This window comes from Watersipora subatra, chromosome 10 (assembly GCF_963576615.1).
Source record: "Watersipora subatra chromosome 10, tzWatSuba1.1, whole genome shotgun sequence".
NCBI classification, from domain to species: Eukaryota; Metazoa; Bryozoa; class Gymnolaemata; order Cheilostomatida; family Watersiporidae; genus Watersipora; species Watersipora subatra.
Genome location: NC_088717.1, coordinates 60,442,340 through 60,466,914, shown reverse-complemented (window position 1 = coordinate 60,466,914; position 24,575 = coordinate 60,442,340). Strand labels below are relative to the sequence as shown.

General features: G+C 36.7%; 1 protein-coding gene and 1 long non-coding RNA gene across 2 annotated transcripts in view; one reads left to right on the top strand and one right to left on the bottom strand.

Annotated features, from left to right (window-relative positions):
• LOC137406628 (NADPH-dependent diflavin oxidoreductase 1-like) overlaps positions 1–11,275 on the bottom strand; it is a 62,408-nt gene extending 51,133 nt beyond the window's left edge. The window contains exons 1-2 of the mRNA XM_068093240.1: positions 11,265–11,275; positions 2,524–2,673 (exon numbers count right to left, since the gene is read on the bottom strand). Coding sequence (XP_067949341.1) covers positions 2,524–2,661 — 138 coding nt within the window. The 5' untranslated portion in view covers positions 2,662–2,673; positions 11,265–11,275. The remainder of the gene's footprint in view (positions 1–2,523; positions 2,674–11,264) is intronic.
• A 4-nt stretch (positions 11,276–11,279) lies between these two features.
• LOC137406629 (uncharacterized) lies at positions 11,280–13,752 on the top strand. The gene is made up of 3 exons (XR_010979921.1): positions 11,280–11,435; positions 12,777–12,896; positions 13,532–13,752. It is a non-coding gene; the product is annotated as an uncharacterized lncRNA (long non-coding RNA).
• Positions 13,753–24,575: the final 10,823 nt, after the last annotated feature.

The following is a 24,575-nucleotide window of genomic DNA, read 5'->3' as shown; positions in this document are numbered from 1 at the left end:
GTATTAAAACAATAAGTAATAATAAAAAGAATGTGGGGAAGCATTTGTGAATCGATTCTTAGAAGAACCAGTCAAGTGTCTCAGAGGTGATAAGATAATGAAATAGATGAAGAGACTGATGTACTGCTGCCACTTATACTACTACAAAAATGAGCGCTATAATATGTTCTCATCGATGGAACATTTCGAACTGCTGCTACGGTCACAATCTAACATACATGACGGAGAGCGCAAATTAAAATACAGAGGTATTCTAATTGACTCCGCAGGGTAGTATGTAATTATCACAGTGGTAGCCTACAAACATTCGATACAAGGTATGTTACTTTAACTAACTCAAAACATGAATACACAAACATTTCCACTCCGCGATTCAACATGTCCCTGTCATATACCGATACATTTTTATGTTGTTTCAACTCTATGAGTCAAAACACCCTTGACATATACCGATACATTTTTATGGTGTTTCAACACTATGAGTCAACACACCCTTGTCATATACCGATACATTTTTATGTTGTTTCAACTCTATGAGTCAACACACCCTTGCCATATACCGATACATTTTTATGTTGTTTCAACTCTATGAGTCAAAACACCCTTGACATATACCGATACATTTTTATGTTGTTTCAACTCTATGAGTCAACACACCCTTGCCATATACCGATACATTTTTATGTTGTTTCAACTCTATGAGTCAACACACCCTTGACATATACCGATACATTTTTATGTTGTTTCAACTCTATGAGTCAACACACCCTTGCCATATACCAATACATTTTTATGTTGTTTCAACTCTATGAGTCAACACACCCTTGCCATATACCAAAACATTTTTATGTTGTTTCAACTCTATGAGTCAAAACACCCTTGCCATATACCGATACATTTTTATGTTGTTTCAACTCTGTGAGTCAACACACCCTTGACATATACCGATACATTTTTATGTTGTTTCAACTCTGTGAGTCAACACACCCTTGTCATATACCGATACATTCTTATGGTGTTTCAACTCTGTGAGTCAACACACCCTTGACATATACCGATACATTTTTATGTTGTTTCAACTCTATGAGTCAACACACCCTTGCCATATACCAATACATTTTTATGGTGTTTCAACTCTATGAGTCAAAACACCCTTGCCATATACCGATACATTTTTATGGTGTTTCAACTCTATGAGTCAACACACCCTTGCCATATACCGATACATTTTTATGTTGTTTCAACTCTATGAGTCAACACACCCTTGACATATACCGATACATTTTTATGTTGTTTCAACTCTGTGAGTCAACACACCCTTGACATATACCGATACATTTTTATGTTGTTTCAAATCTGTGAGTCAACACACCCTTTCCATATACCGATACATTTTTATGTTGTTTCAACTCTATGAGTCAAAACACCCTTGACATATACCAAAACATTTTTATGTTGTTTCAACTCTATGAGTCAACACACCCTTGCCATATACCGATACATTTTTATGTTGTTTCAACTCTATGAGTCAACACACCCTTGACATATACCGATACATTTTTATGTTGTTTCAACTCTATGAGTCAACACACCCTTGCCATATACCCAAACATTTTTATGTTGTTTCAACTCTATGAGTCAACACACCCTTGACATATACCAAAACATTTTTATGTTGTTTCAACTCTATGAGTCAAAACACCCTTGCCATATACCAAAACATTTTTATGTTGTTTCAACTCTGTGAGTCAACACACCCTTGCCATATACCAAAACATTTTTATGTTGTTTCAACTCTATGAGTCAAAACACCCTTGCCATATACCGATACATTTTTATGTTGTTTCAACTCTGTGAGTCAACACACCCTTGACATATACCGATACATTTTTATGTTGTTTCAACTCTGTGAGTCAACACACCCTTGTCATATACCGATACATTTTTATAGTGTTTCAACTCTGTGAGTCAACACACCCTTGCCATATACCAAAACATTTTTATGTTGTTTCAACTCTATGAGTCAACACACCCTTGCCATATACCGATACATTTTTATGTTGTTTCAACTCTGTGAGTCAACACACCCTTGCCATATACCAAAACATTTTTATGTTGTTTCAACTCTATGAGTCAAAACACCCTTGACATATACCGATACATTTTTATGTTGTTTCAACTCTGTGAGTCAACACACCCTTGCCATATACCGATACATTTTTATGTTGTTTCAACTCTATGAGTCAACACACCCTTACCATATACCAAAACATTTTTATGTTGTTTCAAATCTGTGAGTAAACACGCCCTTGCCATATACCGAAACGTTTTTATGTTGTTTAGAACGTTTGTCCTTCTGGGTAGGAATAACATAAATCTAGCCACAATTTGGCCTCAAGTTATGGCATTTTTATGAAAAACATATAATCACAAAGTGAGTCAGCTGGCATAAAATGTAAAAGTACTTGCTGAACGACTCAATTTGATGTCTACTACTTTCCAGGCATAATGAAAACAACTTACTATGTCAAATTGGTCTAACGAGCTGAGCTCCACATCGAAGTGTCGCCTAAAGCCATCTCTAGCTAGTCCCTCAGCGACCTCTTCAGCCGTACCAGTTTGACTTCCAAAGAGAATGAGAAGTTTCCTTTCTGATGTCATTTTTGAAGATTACTGTGAAAATAGGGCATGTGAGCATTAAGCAATGAGGATCTCTCCAATGTCACTAAAACGCATCAGTCATTTTGGACAATTCAGATTTTCATAAAATAAAACCATCTTGAGTTACTTTCCGTTATTTGTTGGCCATGTGGTTAGCCGATTAACTAACAATGTCATCATAAGGTAAATACAAAGTCTCAAAATATTGGTAGCTGCGTCATTAAACAGGCGGTTAGAACGAGTACTCAAATCATAAATTTAAAAATATTGCACATGATTTACGAGTTTACACCTACATAGCGAAAAGTCGAGCTTGAAGTAAAATTGCCTATTCTACCAGAATACTAAAAGGAAAGTAGCAAGAGTTCCGAGTCACTTTGTCTTTTTTTTTGCAACTACCGTATGCACAAATATCATTTTAGGTCTTTGTCTAAGCTCAGATGAATTGTAAATAAACACATTAACAATTGGGAGCCATCAGCAACATGTTTCCGAACATCTCCATATTTACACTACAAGATTAATCTTTATCTGGATTGATTTGATCAGTCAGGTAATAGAACTAGCTAGAGTATTATTTCAACTATAACTAAAAAATAACGAAATGAACTAAAAAAATTGGATGTAAATTAGGCAAGCTTGGCTGGTATTTAGTGATAATTTGCTTTAAAATCGAGATACAAGGACACTGCAAACAATTATAAACTAAACTCAAACCAAGCACTTTGTGTCAACTAAATGAGCATATTACGCCGGAGAACTGCTAGGCAAGATTGGCATCTGGCTGCACAATAGGCAACATAGATTTTAAAAAAAGACACTCCTGTAAAACTCAGATATTTGCTACTCTTCATGAGATTTTCAGAGCAACAGTCTGAGAATTAAGTGTGCATGCTGCTATCTTAGATCTATTGCATGATTTTGATAGAGTTCCACATGCACTTTTCATACAAAAACTACTAAAAATTCTAAACAGATAGCTGAGTGCTTAACTCTACTCATGATGTTTAAGTATTAGCTCTCAAAGAGTGCTACTAGATTTTGTTAAACCTGGCACTTTTCCTATAATGTCAGGAGTTTCTTAAAGCTCAAAACTAGGCAATGTGCTATTATTGGTCTATAACTATGAGCCACCAATTGTATAGAGCGCCCAATTGGCCTTCTTACCAATGACACTCATTACCAGGCTGTGAACTACAGATGATGAGAGGTTTTAAGCAGACTCTTGGGGCGAATATTTTTGTCTACTAGTACTGGACGTCCAATACCCACTACAAACCTATTGGGTATTTGATATTCTACTGGAATTTTGTAGTCACTACTGGGTATTGATGCATGATATTGTAAGATAGAAAGGCTTGGTAATGAATATTGGTATTGAATATTGTCTGGCTAAATATTGGATATTGGTATTGAATATTGTCTGGCTAAATATTGGATATTGGTATTGAGTATTGTCTGGCTAAATATTGGATATTGGTATTGAGTATTGTCTGGCTAAATATTGGATATTGGTATTGGATCTTGTCTGGCTAAATAATGGATATTGGTATTGAATATTGTCTGGCTAAATATTGGATCTTGTCTGGCTCAGTATTTTATATTGTGAGGGAAGAGCATTGGCAGGCCGATCGATTGGCAGGCCAGGCCTCCCTCTTTCACCCGGAGGCTTGGCCGGTGATAAAGGACAGGGGTGACGCGGGTCATGTAGAAGCAAACTTTACGCCGAGAATAAAAACCGCAAGTGGGCAGAGCCAACGGGAGAGAAGAACATAAAAGAAAGAACGCGTAGGAAAGGCAGGCAGAGCAGCACAGCTTCCTACATATGATACACACTGTATTCCAATACTGTTTATTATTTATGTATGCATGCTGGACCATTGTTATACTAATGCAGATGTATTTATCACATAAATATATGTTGTATGCTCAGATAACAAGTCGGTCTTCGTGATTTACTCGGCTTGTGGATAACCGTGAAAGTGGCACGGTAAAATCCTCCACAATATTATAAAAGAAATTGCTGTGTCTCTTTACTACTACACACAGAACCACACCACTTGAGTATAGAGGCAAAGATATATATACAGTCAAACATGGATAACTCGAACTTCAAGGGACCGAGCAAAAGTGTTCGAATTATCAGAGCATTCAAGTTATCAGAGCACTGTCACAAGTCCATATATTTACTTATTTATTAGTAGATACATGTACATATACAAACTATAATATAAATCAAAAGCACAAATGGCTTGTTTCAAATTAAATGCTTCTAATGTAAAGTTTAAAACGTTTTCATGAAAAAGTATAGAGATTTTTCTATCACTTGAGATTGGTTTGTTGTTTGAGGCAGGTGATGTTATTGCCAGGACATTTTTTAGATTGACATTGGCAAAACTTGATCGTTGTTGAAATGCTCAAAAGAAAAGACATTTTTTTCTTTTGGGGTTTTACCCACGATCAATTTTGCCGTTTTTTCTTGAAGTTTATGCAGATTACCTTACTTTACCTGGGATTCGTTAAGAGCAACACTCCGAGGCAGTTCAATTGGAAGTTTTACGAGGTTTTACGGTACATTCTATATCACTCACGCTTTTTTAATAGATACTTATTGAATGTACACACGTATTCTGTGTTTAGGTCAAACGATGAATAGTTTTTTGTAGCTCAGACAACGTATACTTTTAATTACAACATTTTTAAGACGTTTTAAACATTCTACATTCCGACGTTGATTCAACACGGAATCAACGTCGGAAAACTATTCATCACGGGCTAGGCGAGTCACGCACTCAAGGATTTTCGCCACGCACATACAAAACAATATGCGATTTTTGTTTTGTATGGGCGTGGCAAAAATTCTTGCGCGCGTGACCCGGCTAGCCCGTGCTATTCATCGTATCGCAGTATAAATCAAATTTCACCAAACTTAGAAAAGTCGTTGACAAAAATATTTTGCCGATGGTGGTAATAACGACGCTTATGAATTACGAAAAGATGAAGTTTACCTCTATGGCTTTGAATAAAGTGATTTTCTAAAGCGAAAACAACCGTTTCGGTAGCTGTTGGGCAAAAAAACAGTTCGAATTAACAGTGTTGAGTTCGAGTTATCTATAGCAATTTATCATTACGTGGGAACGGACCAAAGGAAATGTTCGAATTAACCATGTGTTCGAGCTATCCGTGGACGAGTTATCCATGTTTGACTGTATTTTATAAATATATATTTATACAGTCAAAGGCTGAATACAGTGCACCCTCAGTATACGATTACTCTGGTATACGATTTTTTCACCTTGCGAAGTGGACTATGATGATTTTTCTCACCTCGCTATACGAATCATATTTCACCATGCGAATTCAACGAAATTTTTGCTTCTTGAGTTCAAATTTGGTGTCGGTGTGCTTATTACACGCGTCAAAATAAAAAAGACACCGGAATGCTGTTTGCCAAAAGTATTTTCACAATGGCTGAAAGAGAAACGATGACTAATTTCTCTCAGTTCAGCAATTCTCATGTGTAAAACAATAATATTTTCCTTTCGAAACCAGTAGTAAAGTTGGAGTTGCGATCCCTTCAAACAGAAGGTCGGTTGGTCAGACAACTTCCCTTAACCTGCTAATAAAAATTCACTTCACTATTAAAACAGCATCATTCGGGTTTTCTTGCCGAATCAGGTTGACAAAGGTTTTAAACAGGCCCGCTTGAAGTTATAGGGAAAGTGAAGACAAAAACTGATAAGTGATAAAATTGTAGTGAAAAAGTTGAAGTTCAGTAAAATAGCTAAAAATACATACTAAAACTTAGCTTCAAGTGTGTGTTTAGTAAGCTAAAATTATTTGAGTTGAATTCAAAGTTTATGTTATACGTATGTCTCTCTTGAAGGTAAGAACTCCCTACGGTACGTACGGTACATTATAATGTTATATTTTATTGCAGATCATAACCACTAAATACAATAAAGTTACTGTAGGTAACTATAGTTACTAAGGTTAACATACTATTTTGTTACTAATTTTTAATATGTACAGCACTTATATGAAATTTTGACGATTTTTACCAAGGAATGTTTGCATTATATAATTACTATAGTTTCTATATCCCTACATACGATTTTTTCACCATTTGATGCCAACCCTGGAACGGATCAAAATCGTATCCTGAGGATGCACTGCACATACAAGTACAATACAAACATACAACTGAACTGCATTCAATGAGAGTGCCAAGTGCTCTGCTTCCCTTGGCTCATCTAGGTTCCTTATATAAGATTGTAGCTGGTAAGCTCCATCCATTTTTCAAACTCGGCTGATCGTGTGTACGTGATACCTGTGCCAGCTTCTATCCCTGGCATTGGCCGTGCTGGCTTTTAGCCATGCCAACACTTGCCATGATAACAGTGGTTTAGTTGTGCTACCTCAAGCCATGCCGGCCTTAGCCTTGATAACTAGGCTGGCTTTCGCCATGATAATTGTACTTAGCCGGCTTGCCAACTTTTTCTCACTTGGCTGACCATACATGCAGCCGGTTAGCGATCTTTTGATTAATCGTTGGTGATCTTAGCTGACTCGTCTGACTGGCTTCCATCTCAATATTGGATACTGTCCAGTGCAGTATTGGGTATTGATATTGGATATGGTTGGCTCAGTATCGTGCGCTGGAGTCATATATTGTTTGCCTCATTATTGGATATTGCATATGAGCAAGCCCAATATGGGATATTGGTATTGGAAGTACTAAATTGGCTGGCTCAAGTATCAGATATTGTAGGGGATATGAGCAAGTCCAATATGGGATATTGGTATTGAAAGTACTAAATTGGCTGGCTCAAGTATCAGATTTTGTAGGAGATATTAGCAAGCCCAATATGGGATATTGGTATTGGAAGCACTAAATTGGCTGGCTCAAGTATCAGATATTGTAGGGGATATGAGCAAGCCCAATATGGGATATTGGTATTGAAAGTACTAAATTGGCTGGCTCAAGTATCAGATATTGTAGGGGATATGAGCAAGCCCAATATGGGATATTGGTATTGAAAGTACTAAATTGGCTGGCTCAAGTATCAGATTTTGTAAGAGATATTAGCAAGCCCAATATGGGATATTGGTATTGGAAGCATTAAATTGGCTGGCTCAAGTATCAGATATTGTAGGGGATATGAGCAAGCCCAATATGGGATATTGGTATTGAAAGTACTAAATTGGCTGGCTCAAGTATTAGATTTTGTAGGAGATATGAGCAAGCCCAGTATGGGATATTGGTATTGAAAGTACTAAATTGGCTGGCTCAAGTATCAGATATTGTAGGGGATATGAGCAAGCCCAATATGGGATATTGGTATTGAAAGTACTAAATTGGCTGGCTCAAGTATCAGATTTTGTAAGAGATATTAGCAAGCCCAATATGGGATATTGGTATTGGAAGCATTAAATTGGCTGGCTCAAGTATCAGATATTGTAGGGGATATGAGCAAGCCCAATATGGGATATTGGTATTGAAAGTACTAAATTGGCTGGCTCAAGTATTAGATTTTGTAGGAGATATGAGCAAGCCCAGTATGGGATATTGGTATTGGAAGTGCTAAATTGGCTGGCTCAAGTATCAGATATTGTAGGGGATATGAGCAAGCCCAGTATGGGATATTGGTATTGGAAGTACTGAATTGGCTGGCTCAAGTATCAGATATTGTAGGGGATATGGGCAGACTCAGTATTGGATATTGGTATTGGAAGTACTAAATTGGCTGGCTCAAGTATCAGATATTGTAGAGGATATGAGCAAGCCCGGTATGGGACATTGGTATTGGAAGTACTAAATTGGCTGGCTCAAGTATCAGATATTGTAGGGGATATGAGCAAGCCCAGTATGGGATATGGTATTGGAAGTACTAAATTGGCTGGCTCAAGTATCAGATATTGTAGGAGATATGGGCAGGCTCAGTATGGGAGATTGCCAAGCAACATACAGTAGTAGATGCTCCTAAAATGTAAATAATCCATTCCAAAAAATGTTCAAGCTATAGAGATTTTACGTTATACGAACAATAAAAAACATGTAAATGGCCAAATCTATTTCACGATCTTCCAGAACACCCATTCGGTGCTTGGACAAAAACTGAACTTTTAATGTAATGACTGTACAGCAACTGGTATTATCGGTTTGCAACGACAAATATTTCCTTTTTATTGCTTTCACTTGGTTTACGGTTCATGATTATAGTAAGTTTATGGTAGGTTAAAGGTAACTCACACCTTCAATGTCAATTTAAACCAATATCCTATTTTTTCCATTCAACAGGATCTGCTGAAAAGAAAAAACCGAATTCAAACCGAATTTGAGAGCTTGCACCGACTTGACGGTTTACGTTATACGGAATTTTTTAACATAATATGAAGCAAAAATTTTACAGGAGTTCTTTACGCTAACTGGAAGTTACATAATAGGAGGTTGAGGTTATAAGAGCATCTACTGTAATTGATAATAGTAAACATGCTACTGGATATTTATTTATTACCAGCTCAAATATAATATATACTTATATCGAATTCTGTAGGTTTTTTATTGCACATGAAGTTGATATGTGATTTCGTAGGCCTCTCATTAAACTCCAAGTTTAATTATAAACATACACGTATATATTATATAAACATAAATATTATAAACATCGTATGTAATAATTAATCCAACTATATATTAACAATCCATTAATATGTCATGTTTATCGTTTATTCTTTTTGTATAATACATTTAATAAAAATTGCAGCAAACGCTAGTTGAAATTACGTGGTCAAGGTTATATTTCACCTTTTTTTATTTTTGCCACAGCAAATTGCAAAAATACTATTGCTTAACAGAATACTAGGATGACATCCTACAGATATTTCAACTGGTCTACATGTAGCTGATCTGTTTTGATATTCAGTATCACTATGTGGATAGTAATGTTGAATGAGTTTCGACACAGTTTAATTATTGAAAATTGATATTGAGATAGTGCTGCCTGTAGTATCGAACATTGATTTTGAGACTTGGATATTGTTAGATAAAGTATTGAATATTGATATTGAGTATTTGATGTTGTCATGTAGAGGATTGGGTATCAGTAAAAAGTTTTGGATATTGTTATGTTTTGGTTATTAGCATTGGGTTTGGATTTGTCAGACAGAATATTGCATATTGGATACTAGATATTGTAAGCTAGAGTATTGGATATTACTATTTAGTATTGAACATCATCAGATGAGAGTATTGGATATTGGTATTGAGGCACATAGTGAACGTATTGTATCTAACAGTATTGGGATGGCTAAGTATTGACCCGAGTCTGGTTTAGAGTTAATTTAGTCTTGCTAACTATCTGAGCAGAGACATGGGATACACGCTTTGAGACGTTTTATCCACAAAACCGTCCCAGCATACACCACGAACAATGTAGGTTTTGAACACACACATAAATGTAAGTGTTTAGTTTAGAAATGGTCTTGCAGTTAGACATGAAATTTGGCACCAATATTGCAAAAAAGTGTGCTGAGCCAACAGAAAATTAGAATGGTCAGACGTGCCCTACTGTGGACATCAAAAAATAAGATTGACTGTACACAATTCATGATACCTTCTCTATCTGGTTTATGCAACATTTTCATGAGACCCAACATAAAATAAAAGTATAGAGATTCTTAAAATGACACATTGTTGTATGGATATACTGCGAAAACAAGATACCAACAGGGAATGTAGCCAGACCAGAGGATAAGCGTATAATACCTACAAGCAGCAAGACGCCTAAAAGAAATCAAAAGATTCGATAATTGGAAACGTCAAACAAAAACTATGAACTTCAGAATTGGAAGAAATCAATCATAGAAACTGCGTCAACACCAGATGGAGAACATGCCAAAGGGAAGTAGAAGCAATTAAACCTACCAACCCCCATCATCAAAAAGCCACCAGAAAAACATTGGAGACGAGTCAAGTGAGTCACATACAGATCTGCCACTCTTGTCAAACATGACCTAGATACCAGGAGTAAGTCACGAGCTCCACTTCTACATGTCAATATCATGTGCACCAGCTGAAGACTTACGCAAACAATATATTTTCACCCGCCCGACATGAAGCATTGAACCTTAATACTCAACCTACACCCACAGGCTAGCCATCCCACATGCCAGACATCTATAAAAAAGAACAGCTCCAATGACTCAGCAGCTCTAGCTTGAGCTCTGGCTCTCCCTCTCTCTCTGTTCCCGAGGGCCTCCTTGGACGCTTTCCCATCTGCCTGCTGAGGAGCCTCTCTCGCGCTTCTCTACCGATGAAGCCTTCTTCTCCTTCATCAACTGAGCCTCTTCTACACTACTATCTCAACTGCTGACTCTCTCGACATATGGCCTCTCATGAATCTCGTTTGACTGTCGAAACTCACAGCTGTACAAGACTGATCAACAAGCATAGACGACCGTTTGAGTAAGGATGTAATTTTTATTAGCTCTTCTAATTATTTGTCATTAATATTATTGTTTTAGAATTTTATTAGTTGTGAATTTCATTGTTCGACTTATAGAATAAAGAAGTTTGACTGGTAGTAATTAGTATTGCTTACAATAGCTTGGGTTACAGAGATTACGCCTACAAGAGGATTCGGCTACAAGAGGTTTCGCCTACACTTCCTGGAGGTTACGTCTACACTTCCTGGAGGTTACGTCTACACTTCCTGGAGATTACGTCTACAGTTATGGAGATGGTGCATACCATTGATTGTTGAAGAAAAAATGTAAGAAAAATGGTAAAAAGTAATGCAATAATAGTGTTTTCACTTAACATTGATTGAAAAACATACTATTGATTAAAGTCATCTATCAATCAGAACGAAAATCGTGAAAGTGTAAAATAAAAACAATTTATTATCTCCTTTCCTTTCTTGGCTTTCTTAACGATTACTACCACTGCTACTATTACTACTGGTGGCTGTTCGGAGCCACAAGAACGCTAAGATGTGTGCTTAAAATCTCAAAGCTTTGGTAGATGCTTTGAGTCTGATAAAATCATCACCACCTTAGGGTGGTAGTACCATTAGTTGTACTACGAATTATTATTTATTGATAGTTTGTAATTAATTAATAGTCTGCAACTAACGGTGAACTAGTATTAATAATTCGATATATTGGGCATTGGTCTGTCTGCTTATAGTAATTTAATAGTCAAACGAGTGTGGGTAAATGAATGAGACAAAATAATATGATTATTTGCGAGTAAATAACAAAAAAATAAATAGTTGTTTTATAACTAAATTGTTCTATTCTTCTGGTCACTTTTAATGTTTTACGCATTGCTTTGTTTTAGCTTGCTTTGTAAAACATTGTTTTAGCAATGTCTTATGCATTGCTAATATATACATAGTAGTAGTAATATTATATCTTTGGTATATTATACCATATACATAATATATATTACATATAATTATGTAGTGGTTTTATTATTTTGTGTTGCAAGCAAGGTTGATTGATCGAAAGGTTGAATCATGAGTTAAAACTGTTTGTCTTGGGATGGCTAATTGTGATAAGTAACATTACATTAAAAATTTCATCCTCTGAGCAGTACAATTAGTCTAAAACTGTAAATTATGAAACGCCAATACCGTGTAGCAGGCTGTACGCTACCATTTTCCATGTTTGTAGCTTTGTACGCAACATCTAAATTACAAGTCCCAGGTAGTGAATGGGACCAATGTCAATATTGGTATATTGATATTGGTCCTGATCAATAAGTCAATATCACCACCCAGAATTTTACTAAAAACATTATGACAAAGTTTAACTCATCTGTCTTTCAAGGTTTCAAAATAATTAATTTCTCATAGTTGAAGAAAACTAACTCTGCTTTTTTGTCTATACAAAAATCTCAGTGCAGCGTTTTGAGTTCACTTTAGTAAAGTAATATCCTTTGTAAGGTAAAGGTCCCAAACCATGCAGCCATACTCAGGACCAGGTCTAACTCGTGAAGTATCAGCTATCTTTCTTGTCTTTTGATCTGCATCTTTCAGAACCATTGTAAGCATGCCGATTAATTGCTCTTCCTCGGATTCAATTTTAAAAATATGTTGATTAAATTTCAGATCATTCTGCAACTCTACCACAAAATAAGGATTAGATGTCACACTTTGAAGATGGTGATCATATAAGATGAGAAAGTTATTTGTATCCATCGGCAAAGACAACTTGCCAATAGAAAGATGGTAATACTTTCGTGGATTAAATTTCATGTGCCAAATTTTGACTCAAGATTCAAGAGAGCATAAATCTTGTTGCAGCATGGGAGCTTTGTCTTGTGTAGCTGTTGAGGCTTTGTGTTATCAGCTAAGTTGTCAGTTCATCTTCGGCCACTTTCTCGGCACTCGCATGGAGTCCTTAATACCTCGTCTCTTAGCCTACCAAGCATCATTTTATGCAATATGTAGCAGGCACAAAAATAGCTCTAGACTCACTCAACAAGCGGTTTGGGAGTTGTCTGTTAGAGTTTTGCTGTTGTTGAGCACACGACTCCTTTCTTAAAGCTAGTCTAAACAGGCTAAACTAGCTCATACAATGATTAGCAGGGCTTTTGGCTCACAAAATGAAGCAAAAGTTTAATCATTATATTACTGTTTGAACATTTTAGAATATTATACCTATAACCTAGCTTAAGTTGATTTGTTCTGTATCTTGCAAAAATCTTGCAAAATCTTGCATTTGTTCTCTGTGCAAATTTTCTTATCCGCTCAGTGTTGGGTTTCTGATGTATCGAGCTAGAGAAAGTAAATTGCATTATCATACTTTCTAATATTCTCAAAAAACATATTGCTTTTTCATGACCTTCTACTCTACTTTGTAGAACATTGAAAGTCGATTGAGAAAGAATGATGACAGTCAGAAGATAGGGTGATATGACGATACATACGTTATTGAACAAATACTAGTACAAGTACAGATACTACCATTTTAAGATGTATCACTGACATGATGGTGCTTATATGTGATGAATGAGAAAATGGAGCAAATAAATCTGTAACTGGATGTTTGTATTTTTTTGCAGAATAAATCCTAAACTTATAATCTATCTATTGATTCAATTGATGAAATAGGAAAACTTCAGCAAGTAAAAATACTGCAAGAATGTGTACTTAGCATATGAACTGTTGTGTGTACAAAAGTAGCCCAATTCCTCCAAATTATACAAAAGTGAGTAATTTTGTATAAGTCTAAATGATATTCACTTCGAAATAGTCTTTTAATGTATGCTTATTATATAGCAAAGCTAAAGAGAAGGAGCAGTTATAGTAGCCATGCAAGGAGATTGAGAAATGGGTTTTTACTTCATTTCAAAGATATTTATTACAGCATTACAATGTGGTTGAAGCTATGGCCACTTTAGCATAATTTTATCAAACGTGCTTAATTGTTTTGTGGTCTTTTTGTTAATTTAGAGTTGGCTCCTTTATATGTCATATTTTTTCTTGCTAAAACAATATTGTTTAGTAAATAATTTATTTTGTATCAAAGTGAAATAACAGGTTATATGCAGAAAAATCAAATTTTTATGAGAGCCTTCTTTTGCTCATTTATGATGGATGACACTATTGTAAATCATATAACTTGTATTTGTAATTTACTCTGTATATATGCACATATACCCAAGGGTGATCTCAATCGGCTGTGAGGGAGGCTCCATGTAAAAGTGAAACATAATGGTATGCAATAGGAGATAAAAAACAACTCCAAAGTTATGAAATGATATATTGACCAACAACCATTGATCACTTTTAGTGATGGGCTGCTGATAACATAGAAATACTCAGTTATTGACATGTGTCTGTATGTATAAGAGTAACAACTTCAAAAATACATACGCTTGTTTTTTGCTTAATAATTCAATAAAAATGTGGTTTTAACTTCAATAACATGGTTTGTTGCAAATAAACGGCTGTTAAATCACCATGGTTCCCAATAATCAACTCGAATTAAATTTATATATTTGCAAGGATTTGATATATGGATGATTATAGGATTTGATATAAAAAATAATTTACATAATAAAGTACATCAACAAACGTTCATAACATGCATTCATCGTGCCATTCGTAATTTTCTGCATCACAATTCACAGAATTAAAGTAGGGGCAATATCCTAGATCGTAGGCATAGTCTATCAGCTTGTAGACGTAATCTCCTGTAGGCAAAATCACTTGTAGACGTAATCTCCTGTAGGCAAAATCACTTGTAGGCGTAATCTCCTGTAGGCAAAATCACTTGTAGGCGTAATCTCTGGCACCCAATAGCTTAACACCTTCACTATATCTGAACCAGTAATAATCAAATCAGTTCCCACAAGCTAAGTAAAAATGCACAAACTAAACATAGTCGAAATAAAATAATATGACAAGCAAATTCAGCGCTGATGTTGTGTGTGGATTCGGATCAGTTAATGCATAACGTAATTTCTCCACAACCACTCATAACGACATAATAGTTGCAGTGGCAATTTAAGCAAAATATTAATAACATAGGTGCATGAACACTACACTCATAAAATTCGCAAGGAAAAAATTAGGTTTGCAAATTCGTAAGGGAGACAAAGACAACAAAAAGCTATAGCGAATGTGCCGTTCGTGAAGAACTTCTGTATTTGTTGACTAGGATTCAATTATTAATTTGGAAAGGCGAACACCAGAACAATTTTCGGGCATCAAACTTTGTAAATATATGGTTTTGCAATTTTTGTAGCGTTTACCCACATATAGCAAGTTTCACACGAGCTGTTCTACCAAGTGACAGCTTTTTATACAAAAAAAAACGCTAGTACTAGAACCGTGAGGCAAATTACGTATATCGCAAATAACTACGCTCGCTCTAAAGCTAGCCAAAAATCTATACAATCCCAAAGAGTACAGCGGTTCATTGCACCATCGTTAGTAATTAAGACTACAACAGGCGGTATCTCTGAACGTAGCGACTGCCTGATGGCGAAAGCATCGTCTACATCAGGGGTGCTCAACCTTTTCATAGTGAGGGCCAATATGAAAAATTATCTGTAGGCAGGGGGCCGAGATTACATCTACATAAGTTAGGTCAAAGTTGCTATACTCCTTGTTTGCACACAGTTCCGTGAACTGATTGATTAAGATTTACAGTGCTATTTACAGTAAACTTTATTTAGGTTAGTAAAATAAATTGCACAACTAAAGTAAATGAGATATACATGTACAGATACATAAATTGAACATTTCATGGACAGTTACAAACACTAAAACATGTAATTAGATATTTCAGTGTGATACTTGGCATTGCTTTTCTCTGACTATTCTATCAATGTCAGGCTGGGTAGCTGAGGAAGCCAGTCTTAGTTGCTGGGTCAAGTGTTCATCAGTGATAGTTGTCCTGTATTTATTTTTGGTATGCTTCATACGGCTGAAGAACTGCTCACATAGATAAGTCGAGCCAAACAAACCGCCCCTGAGTAAAGCATGTTTGTACAGGCCTGGAAATCTTTGTTTTGGAAGAAAATCACGGTAAAATTCTACAAGTTCATGGCTGTTGTGATGCTGGCTCAGCCTTTTATCAGCTTGAATATCAATCAGTTTCATTTGTAGAGGAGCAGGTGCTTCTTCTGCGTCGACTGAGAATGGGTCTTCAAAGATGTTGATATGCATGCAAGTGCCATCAAATTGAGCAAACCTTCTGCCAAATTCAGCAGCAAGGCCAGTCAGGAGCTTTGCATATGGCTCTGCACTGACATGATTTTCAACACTCTGTTGTCGCTCCAGCAGGCTCTTAAAATGCGTGCAGTTTCCATTTTGAAGTTGACCGACCCACAGATTTAATTTACACCGGAAAGCTGTTATATGGCTCCACAGAGATGATACATGCTGCTGCTTTCTCTGTAGTTTGCGGTTGAGATCCGCCATATGCTCAGTAATGTCTGCCAGGAAAGCAAGATCATTTATCCATGCTACATTTCTGAATTCTTCATGGTTACGTCCTTTGCCTCTCATGAAAGTATCGATGGGATCTAAAAGACTGAGAAACCGACGAAGTGTTTTTGCACTACTGAGCCATCTCACTTTACAATAATATGTCACGTCTTGAAATTCTGCTTCAATCTCCTTCAGCATCTCTTTGAACTGGCGGTGGCTCAAAGCTCGAGCCCTTATGGAGTTTACTGTGGATACAGCCAATTCCATGACATGTCCCATCTTAAGGTGCTGTGCTCCTAAATTTTTCTGGTGAATGATGCAGTGGTACACGATAGGAGGGACATTCCACACTCTGGACTTCAACAGCAAGCCAATTAAGCCTGTGTGTTCTCCAGTCATTGCCGGTGCACCATCAGTGCATATCCCTGATAACTTCTCAAGTGGTAGATTGAAATCTTTAAGTTCTTTGAGCAGGTTGTCGAATATGTCTTGACCAGTTGTGGTGCCGCGAAGGCTGCTCATTGTGAGAAAATCCTCTGTGATGCTGAACTGATCATCAATACCTCTGACCATGATGGCAAGTTGTGCTATGTCTGAATTATCTGTACTCTCATCAAGCGCAATGCTAAAGTAGATAAAATTGCTTGCAACCTCTTTGAGTTTGCGCTCAATGTCCTTACTCAATGTTTCAATCCTTCTAATTACTGTGTGTCTTGATAAAGAGATGCTCTCCAGTGCTTCTTTCTTGTCGGGGCAAAACTCTTCCACAAATGCTGTCAGTACCTACAATACAATAGTCAATAACAATACTTTCATGTGCTGTTGAATATGCTGATAAAATTTAAATAAAACATAAAATGCATGCAAATATAATACACATATAAATGGTACCCAAACAAGAACCGGTAATATTCAGCATATTGATGAAATAGAGATAAACTTACCTCTTTTGCGAACTCTCCATGTTGAAATGGCAGCTGCCTCTGGCCAATTTTGTTAGCTATTACCAAACTACACTTTGTAGCCTTTTCACTGATTTCAGTGTAGCGGGTGAACAAGCGCTGCTGTGATGCGAGATTTTTTGACAGTGTTTCATACTTCTCTGCTCTCTCTCGGCCACTGTGCTGGTCATACTGTTGTGCATGGCGAGTAGTATAATGCCGTCGAATATTATATTCTTTGAGAACTGCTATAATTTGGTTGCAAATTACGCAGACAGCCTGATTTACAGAGTGGTGTTTCACAAAATAGCTTAATTTCCAATCGTTATTAAATTCTCTGCCCTCTTTGTCTATCTTCCTTTTACTTGCCATGCTTGTGTTTAAATGAATGAATCAATTTATAAACCAACAGTTAGCAGGTCAGTTAGGGAAATTCCCTAAAAACCGGGGATTTTACCCACATGTGCAGTAATATCAGACAGGAAGAAAAAAGTGATGCAAGGGAAGGGGATTTCCAAGAGTCATAGCATAGCTGTTATCATGGTCAGAAAGTGTGGTTACAATTGGCCTACATTTCTGCTAAGTTAGGGCCTGAACTTGGGCAGAAAATTCAGTATGAAAATTTTAAATTGGTAAACTCTCTGGGGGGGCCGCATAAAATCAGGCTGAGGGCCGCATCCGGCCCCAGGGCCGCCTGTTGAGCGTCCCTGGTCTACATCAAATTTTATTACCTAATGGCCCTAATCAAGCAGTCAGGTGGACTATAGTCAGAGAACAGGATAACCCTATCTGTAATAAAAATAATTTTTACTCCCTTTCTCAACTTATGCAATTTTTTGAATTGAACTAGTAGTTTTAGCCTTAGTGGTGATAAGATTAAGCCTTGCACCCTGTACAACCATTCTATTGCTGTCAGCAACACTTGAAAAATTTTTCGGAGTTGTGTTACCTTTTTGCTATTAAACTTGCATGATAAAAGAACTAAAACTATAGATATATAAACCTAGATTGGCCAATACTAGCTATTCCCATTGATCGCCTTGTCAGACTTAACCCTTTCACTGCCGTAGACGCATAAATGCGTTTTCGTGGGACGACTGCCGTAGACGCATTATTGCGACTTTCCCTGTAATTGCGTAGTTATCTCGTTTTATTATTCGTTGACATCATAACCAACGGTCTTTAAGACTTTTATGAAATTGACAGTGTTGTCTGAATGTTTGTCTATAAAATTAGCCTAAAATAACGAAGCAATTTTAAACTTTTGTTAGAGAATTTCTATTTTAATAACGAACATTTTTTTGTGTGAGTTCATTAATTACCGCGCGCGAGTCAGAAAACAGGTAATAAGTTATGTTGATGACATTATAGCCATTTCAGATTCAGATTTTCGTGATTATACAGATAATTAAAGCAGCAGCACTGTCTCCGAGAGTGGTAAAAGTAATAATTTTGTAAGAGTAAGAAACATGGAAGATCGTTTTACCTTCGCATCGATCATAGTATCACACAGCTGTATCATCGCACAAAGTATAGATCCATTGAATTTTTGCATAGCAATGATGGCTAAAATGTTAGCAAATTAAAATATGTAACAAAATTGTTCTAAATAGAGATTGAAATTTGAAAAAATACTGTTTACATATAATGAAGCTATATCGGCAATTTTCGGTAAAATGGCTGGCACTTAGCAGATACCCAAATTTGTACATGCTCGGCAGTGAAAGGGTTAAATAGCATGGTGCTACGGCATTGTATTGTGCCTAATGCTTAGCTGCACTGCTGTTTACAATGGAGCTAATGAGGAGAAGGTGACAAAATCACATTTATTTTCACCTAAAAACCTTCTTGGATACATAATCCAGTGAACCAAAGTGATTCTGTGATAATATCTGATAACCACCATAGATTAAAACTATAAAAGTTATGAAATGTTGCACACAAATCATGAGCCATCAGGGCTTTATTTGCCACCCCCTCTCCTATCCCCTTTTTCTTTTTTCACCTTCCCTCTTCTCCCAAGAAGAAGTGGGAAGGAGAAAAGAGAGAAGAGGGAAAGGAGGAAAGCAAATAGCTCACCCACTCAAAGAGCCAGACCTTGGCTAGGAAAATAGACTAATATCATGCTGAATTAAACATGACTAAATATGATGAGTATGCAAGTACAATGTATGTCTTAAGTCAAAAATGAGACAGAATGATTATTTTACAGCTGGCTATGTAGCTGGCTAAGTCACTAAAGCTACATGTAATGATTGTATCACTAGCATCGTGGATGTTACCAACGATGATGTCCACCAAGCAATGAATTCCCTAATCACTGTTAAAAATCGTGGTGGCTTGACTTTGTCTTTGCCTGTGGTGATTGAAGTTTGCAACCACAGTGAGAAAGCGATGAGAGTGTTGCTTAGTAGTGCTGGATTGGTGACAAACTTTCCCAGGCTAGCAATAATTGCCACCATGGAGAGGTTGCTGAGGTTCAACATTATGCTATTGTTTAAGTGTAATCTTCATGCTAGTAGCCTAGCTCGTGAGATAGCAAAGAGATATATTTCGATTAGGGCACATTATGAAGCTAAGAATAGAACTGGCATGGGTAGCTCGTCTAGTTTTGACTCACCGGGTCAGAGGTGCCTTGGTCGGGCCACCCGACCCTCAAGTCTTCTTATACAAAGACACGGGTAGGTTTATGGCTAAACAACAGTGGTTGTATCTCGCTTTTCAAGTGCGATTGAAATAGAGTCGCGAATAGTCCTAGCGCGAAAGGACCAGGCAAAATAAAACAAGGTGAGTTCAGACTATACTTTTATGTCTGCGACAATAGTCTTTGGATTATAGGTTTCACAACATTTTTTGGCAGGAAATAATCAACATGTCGGTGGTCTGGGAGTTCATGAAGAAGCTGGTCAAGAAAGGGAAATTTTTAGTTTCTTTCACTAATACCAGAGGTTTTAGGGAAGTGATGGATTTTTGCTTTCCACTATGCTGGGTTATCCATTTCTACATTTGCAAATTATTTCTTAACTAATCTCTTCTTGTTGATTATACTAGCAGTTCAAAATAAAATCTGTAATAAAAACACTAGCCAATTCATGCCATTAATCTATCATCCATTGAACAGCATTGATCCACCAATGTCTAGTCATAAATTGTAAATTGCATCTATAAACCAAGCCACAAAATATAATGATTGGTGTGATAATGGGTTCTTTTATCCTAGGTTATTGATGTCACAACATTAGGTTGTAGTAGAACTATCTCTTAACCTTAAATGAATAAAAAAAATCACGCGTGCTGACCCTGTCCTACTCGATCTTAGCCCCCCTCCTTTTCCCCTTCTCTCTTTTCCCCTTTCCCCTTCTTCTTGGGTAAAAAGAAAAAGGAAAAGAGAGAAGGGGGATAGGAGAGGGAGTGGCAAATAAAGCCCTGATGGCTCATGATTTGTGTGCAACATTTCATAACTTTTATAGTTTTAATCTAAGGTGGTTATCAGATATTATCACAGAATCGCTTTGGTTCACTGGATTATGTATCCAAGAAGGTTTTTATGTGAAAATAAATGTGATTTTGTCACCTTCTCCTCACTAGCTTCATTGTTAACAACAGTGCAGCCAAGCATTAGGTACAATACAATGACGTAACGTCATGCTATTTAAGTCTGACAGACTTTTTCCCTATTGGCCAATCTAGGTTTATATATCTATGACTAAAACTGATTTAGGGAGAAGGTTCAGAGGCGAGAACTGCTCAGAAAACACTTACTAACATCTGTTGTAACAAATAAACTTGGTTAAAGCATTTGATTTTGTTTTATTAAATAATTAGTTGTTTAAGAGATGAGATAACTCCAATGGAAAAATACTTTCACTCGGTTGATGCTTCATCATCAATCGGGTTCATCTGCAAATAAAAAAATATACATAATAGCACCATCCCTCCTGATAACAATTTCATTTTGCTGACAATAATTATTAATGTTTTGAAGATAGCAAACCTTCTAAATATCAACAACAGTGATTAGCTACGAGTGTCACAACACACACAAAGCTAGTGTTTGAGGCATTGGCAGAATCTTTCTCAATGCTTGGTTAAGCATATTATGGATACACTCAGGTTAGCTTTATTGCTTTATTGCCACATACTGTATAGGAAATAGATGTCATTTTGCCTGATGGGTCACACCACACACAAACACACAGACGCACACACACACACACACACACCTGGCTATGCTATCCTCTACTACTATTATGATGCATAATGTAAAACCTGCCAGACAAACATACTAACCGTTTAGTGTCTGAGACACAATCACCTTCTACATTCCAATTTGAACAGCTATTCATAGAGCAGGCGCAGAGGTCAGTACAGGGTAATCCTTGCTTTTGAGCAAAAGCAACTCCCACCGCATGAGGTCTTGCATCGACAGAACACAGTCTAAAATAACACCAAATAAGGTCTTACAACTTGGAGCAAATATAATCAATCTATAATTTTTCAGCACCCCCCCCCCTATTACTGTGTTTGAGATTAAAATTTGTAACACAATCAAAAACTGCAACTGAATTTCACCAATAATAAATTGTTCCTTTCAACACATTCACATACATGTACACATTTAAGAACTTTCCACACTATAATGTATATGGGGCCTGCGAATATGAAAAATGTCATCTGAGAAATCACTATAAAATAACTGTGCTAAGCTGTGATTATTTAATGGTAGTTGAAGTCATTGGTGTGCTTATGATCTATTCTTGACACATGTTCGGACAGAAAGGGTCAGGATAGGAAAAGAAATTTGTTCAATTTGGCTGCTTTTTGAGCACTAAAAGCATCTAAAGGTTTACTATTTGATGCAGATGAAGGAAAAACTGACCAGCATTGATAGTCTGTGCCTTACACAGTTTGTCATAGATGCGTTTTCCCTTCCGAGTAACCCTGTTTGACTTAGCGTCACCACCACATATGACACATAACGTATCTAATATCTGACTAGAGCCTGTTTTTGATCATTTGAGACGAGGCTCATATAAGTCTTGACAGGAACCTGCGACCTCAATATTCAGAGGTGTGGATGTATTTGTATTTGGCTATGAAAATAAAACATAAATTTAGGAATGAGCCTATAGTCTATAATTCCCTAGTCAGAGTCTCTAAATCCAGTTTTCTTTCAGCCTGTTTAGCTAGAAAAACATTGACAAACGTATGAGAAAGAATGCAGCTTATAGTTTGAAAGCATACTAGGGAGGTCATCAAAATGCAACAGCAGTTGGCAACACGGCTGCAGGATGAACTCCAGTGTGATTTTATTCAATACTTTAGTATTGAAACTTTGATAATTTTCGGTGAGAAGGTTGGTAGAGACAGGCAGTCGGGAAGCTACGACGCTGTGTCTCACATGATAAGTCATTAAACTTACTTGTTGTTCAGAATGTGCCCTCTATAAGTTTCTTCTATAGGTGAACTTAATGTAACAAGGTTGATGTGCTTGAAGCACATCACCTTTGTTTATCAAATCTGTGAGTGCTCTACAAAACATTTCAGTTGTAGAGCCAACCTTGTTTTGGCTATACCGAACACAAACTAGGGTCAGAGTTGGAGCAATGATACACAGCCCCCACTAGGGAGCTGTATATCATTGGTTGGAGATATGGTTGGTGTCAATATCAACATAACATCCAATCTGATTCATATAATAGTCTACTGGGATCTAGTAGGCAGATCATATGACATAAAAGCAGTAAAGAACAGCTAATAGCTTATTGAGTTGAGTCTGAGCGTTTGCTCATGTTAGGTCTTCAGTTCAAATCATGTTGTTTGGCCTTGATTGATAGAGCATCACGATCATCAAACTCAAATGAACAAAACAATAGGTTACAATGGAATATTTAACCCCATCACATGTAAAATCTGGTCGTGATGACATCTGCTAGTTGCTTAGAATGAATTGTCAGTCAATAGTGATTGAATCATCATATTAATATGGACATCGTTCTTGATATTCAATGACAATGAATTAATGGCTATCATCGTGAATGAACGAGGTCTTCGGTTTAATCATAAAAATAATTAGTTCTGCTTACCTAGCAATAGTTGCAAATGGTTGAATTTATAATGGTCAACACATTCAGTTACCGTTTTTATTTGTTGAACTGAATAGAACTGCTAACTCACTTGAAGTTAGTAGCTCAGGCGCGCAGTGCACGAAGCCCTGGGCTGATACTCCCCCTCCCCCCCAAAAGGCCCATTAGGTTCGGCCCAAAATCACGTTTTAGAGGGGGGTTGCAGATAATGGGGCAATGTCAGTAAATTTGCTACTTTAGGGGGAGTTTCCACAGCCAAACCAGTAAAAGGGCCCATGCTCATTAAGGTCTTATTCAGCCAAATTAATACCAAGAAATTGCACCGAAATTCCAGTCTTCATTTTAATGCAGATTGAATTAAAATCTGCATGCTTGCTGACGGGAAAGAAAGGGAAAAGATGTACTAAATGATTCTGTACTATATATGGGTTTGTATCAACCAAGACTGCCAGCGTATTCTGTACACTTTGTATAATACTTGTATCTTTATTTTCTGTACAGTGTTATGATAATTACCAAGCTTGAGAATCTTTAGTTTTCAACTTTTATTCGGTTCCTTTCTGTAGTGAGTATGTAAGCAATACTGATCCATAAAATGTGATACATCAACTTAGATATAATAGGCTCCGCCCACTTTTTATTAGCACACTTCTTATAAGGTATTAAAGTTTCCTAACTACTGTATTGTCTTGAATAAATGCTATACTTATAAAACAAAAAATGAACAATAACTTGATAAATGTGGTTAATAAACTTTACACTTGAACTATGTAATTTTACCACACACTTCCTTTCAGCACAGTGATATCGTCTATAGTTTATGATGGGGTGCAGGATATCTTAGTACACAAAGTTGGTGTTTTAAATCATATATCTCTTTCTCCAGCAGCAACGAAGCTCGTCGTAGGTGATTATGTAACAAGGTCTTCTCCCTTGTT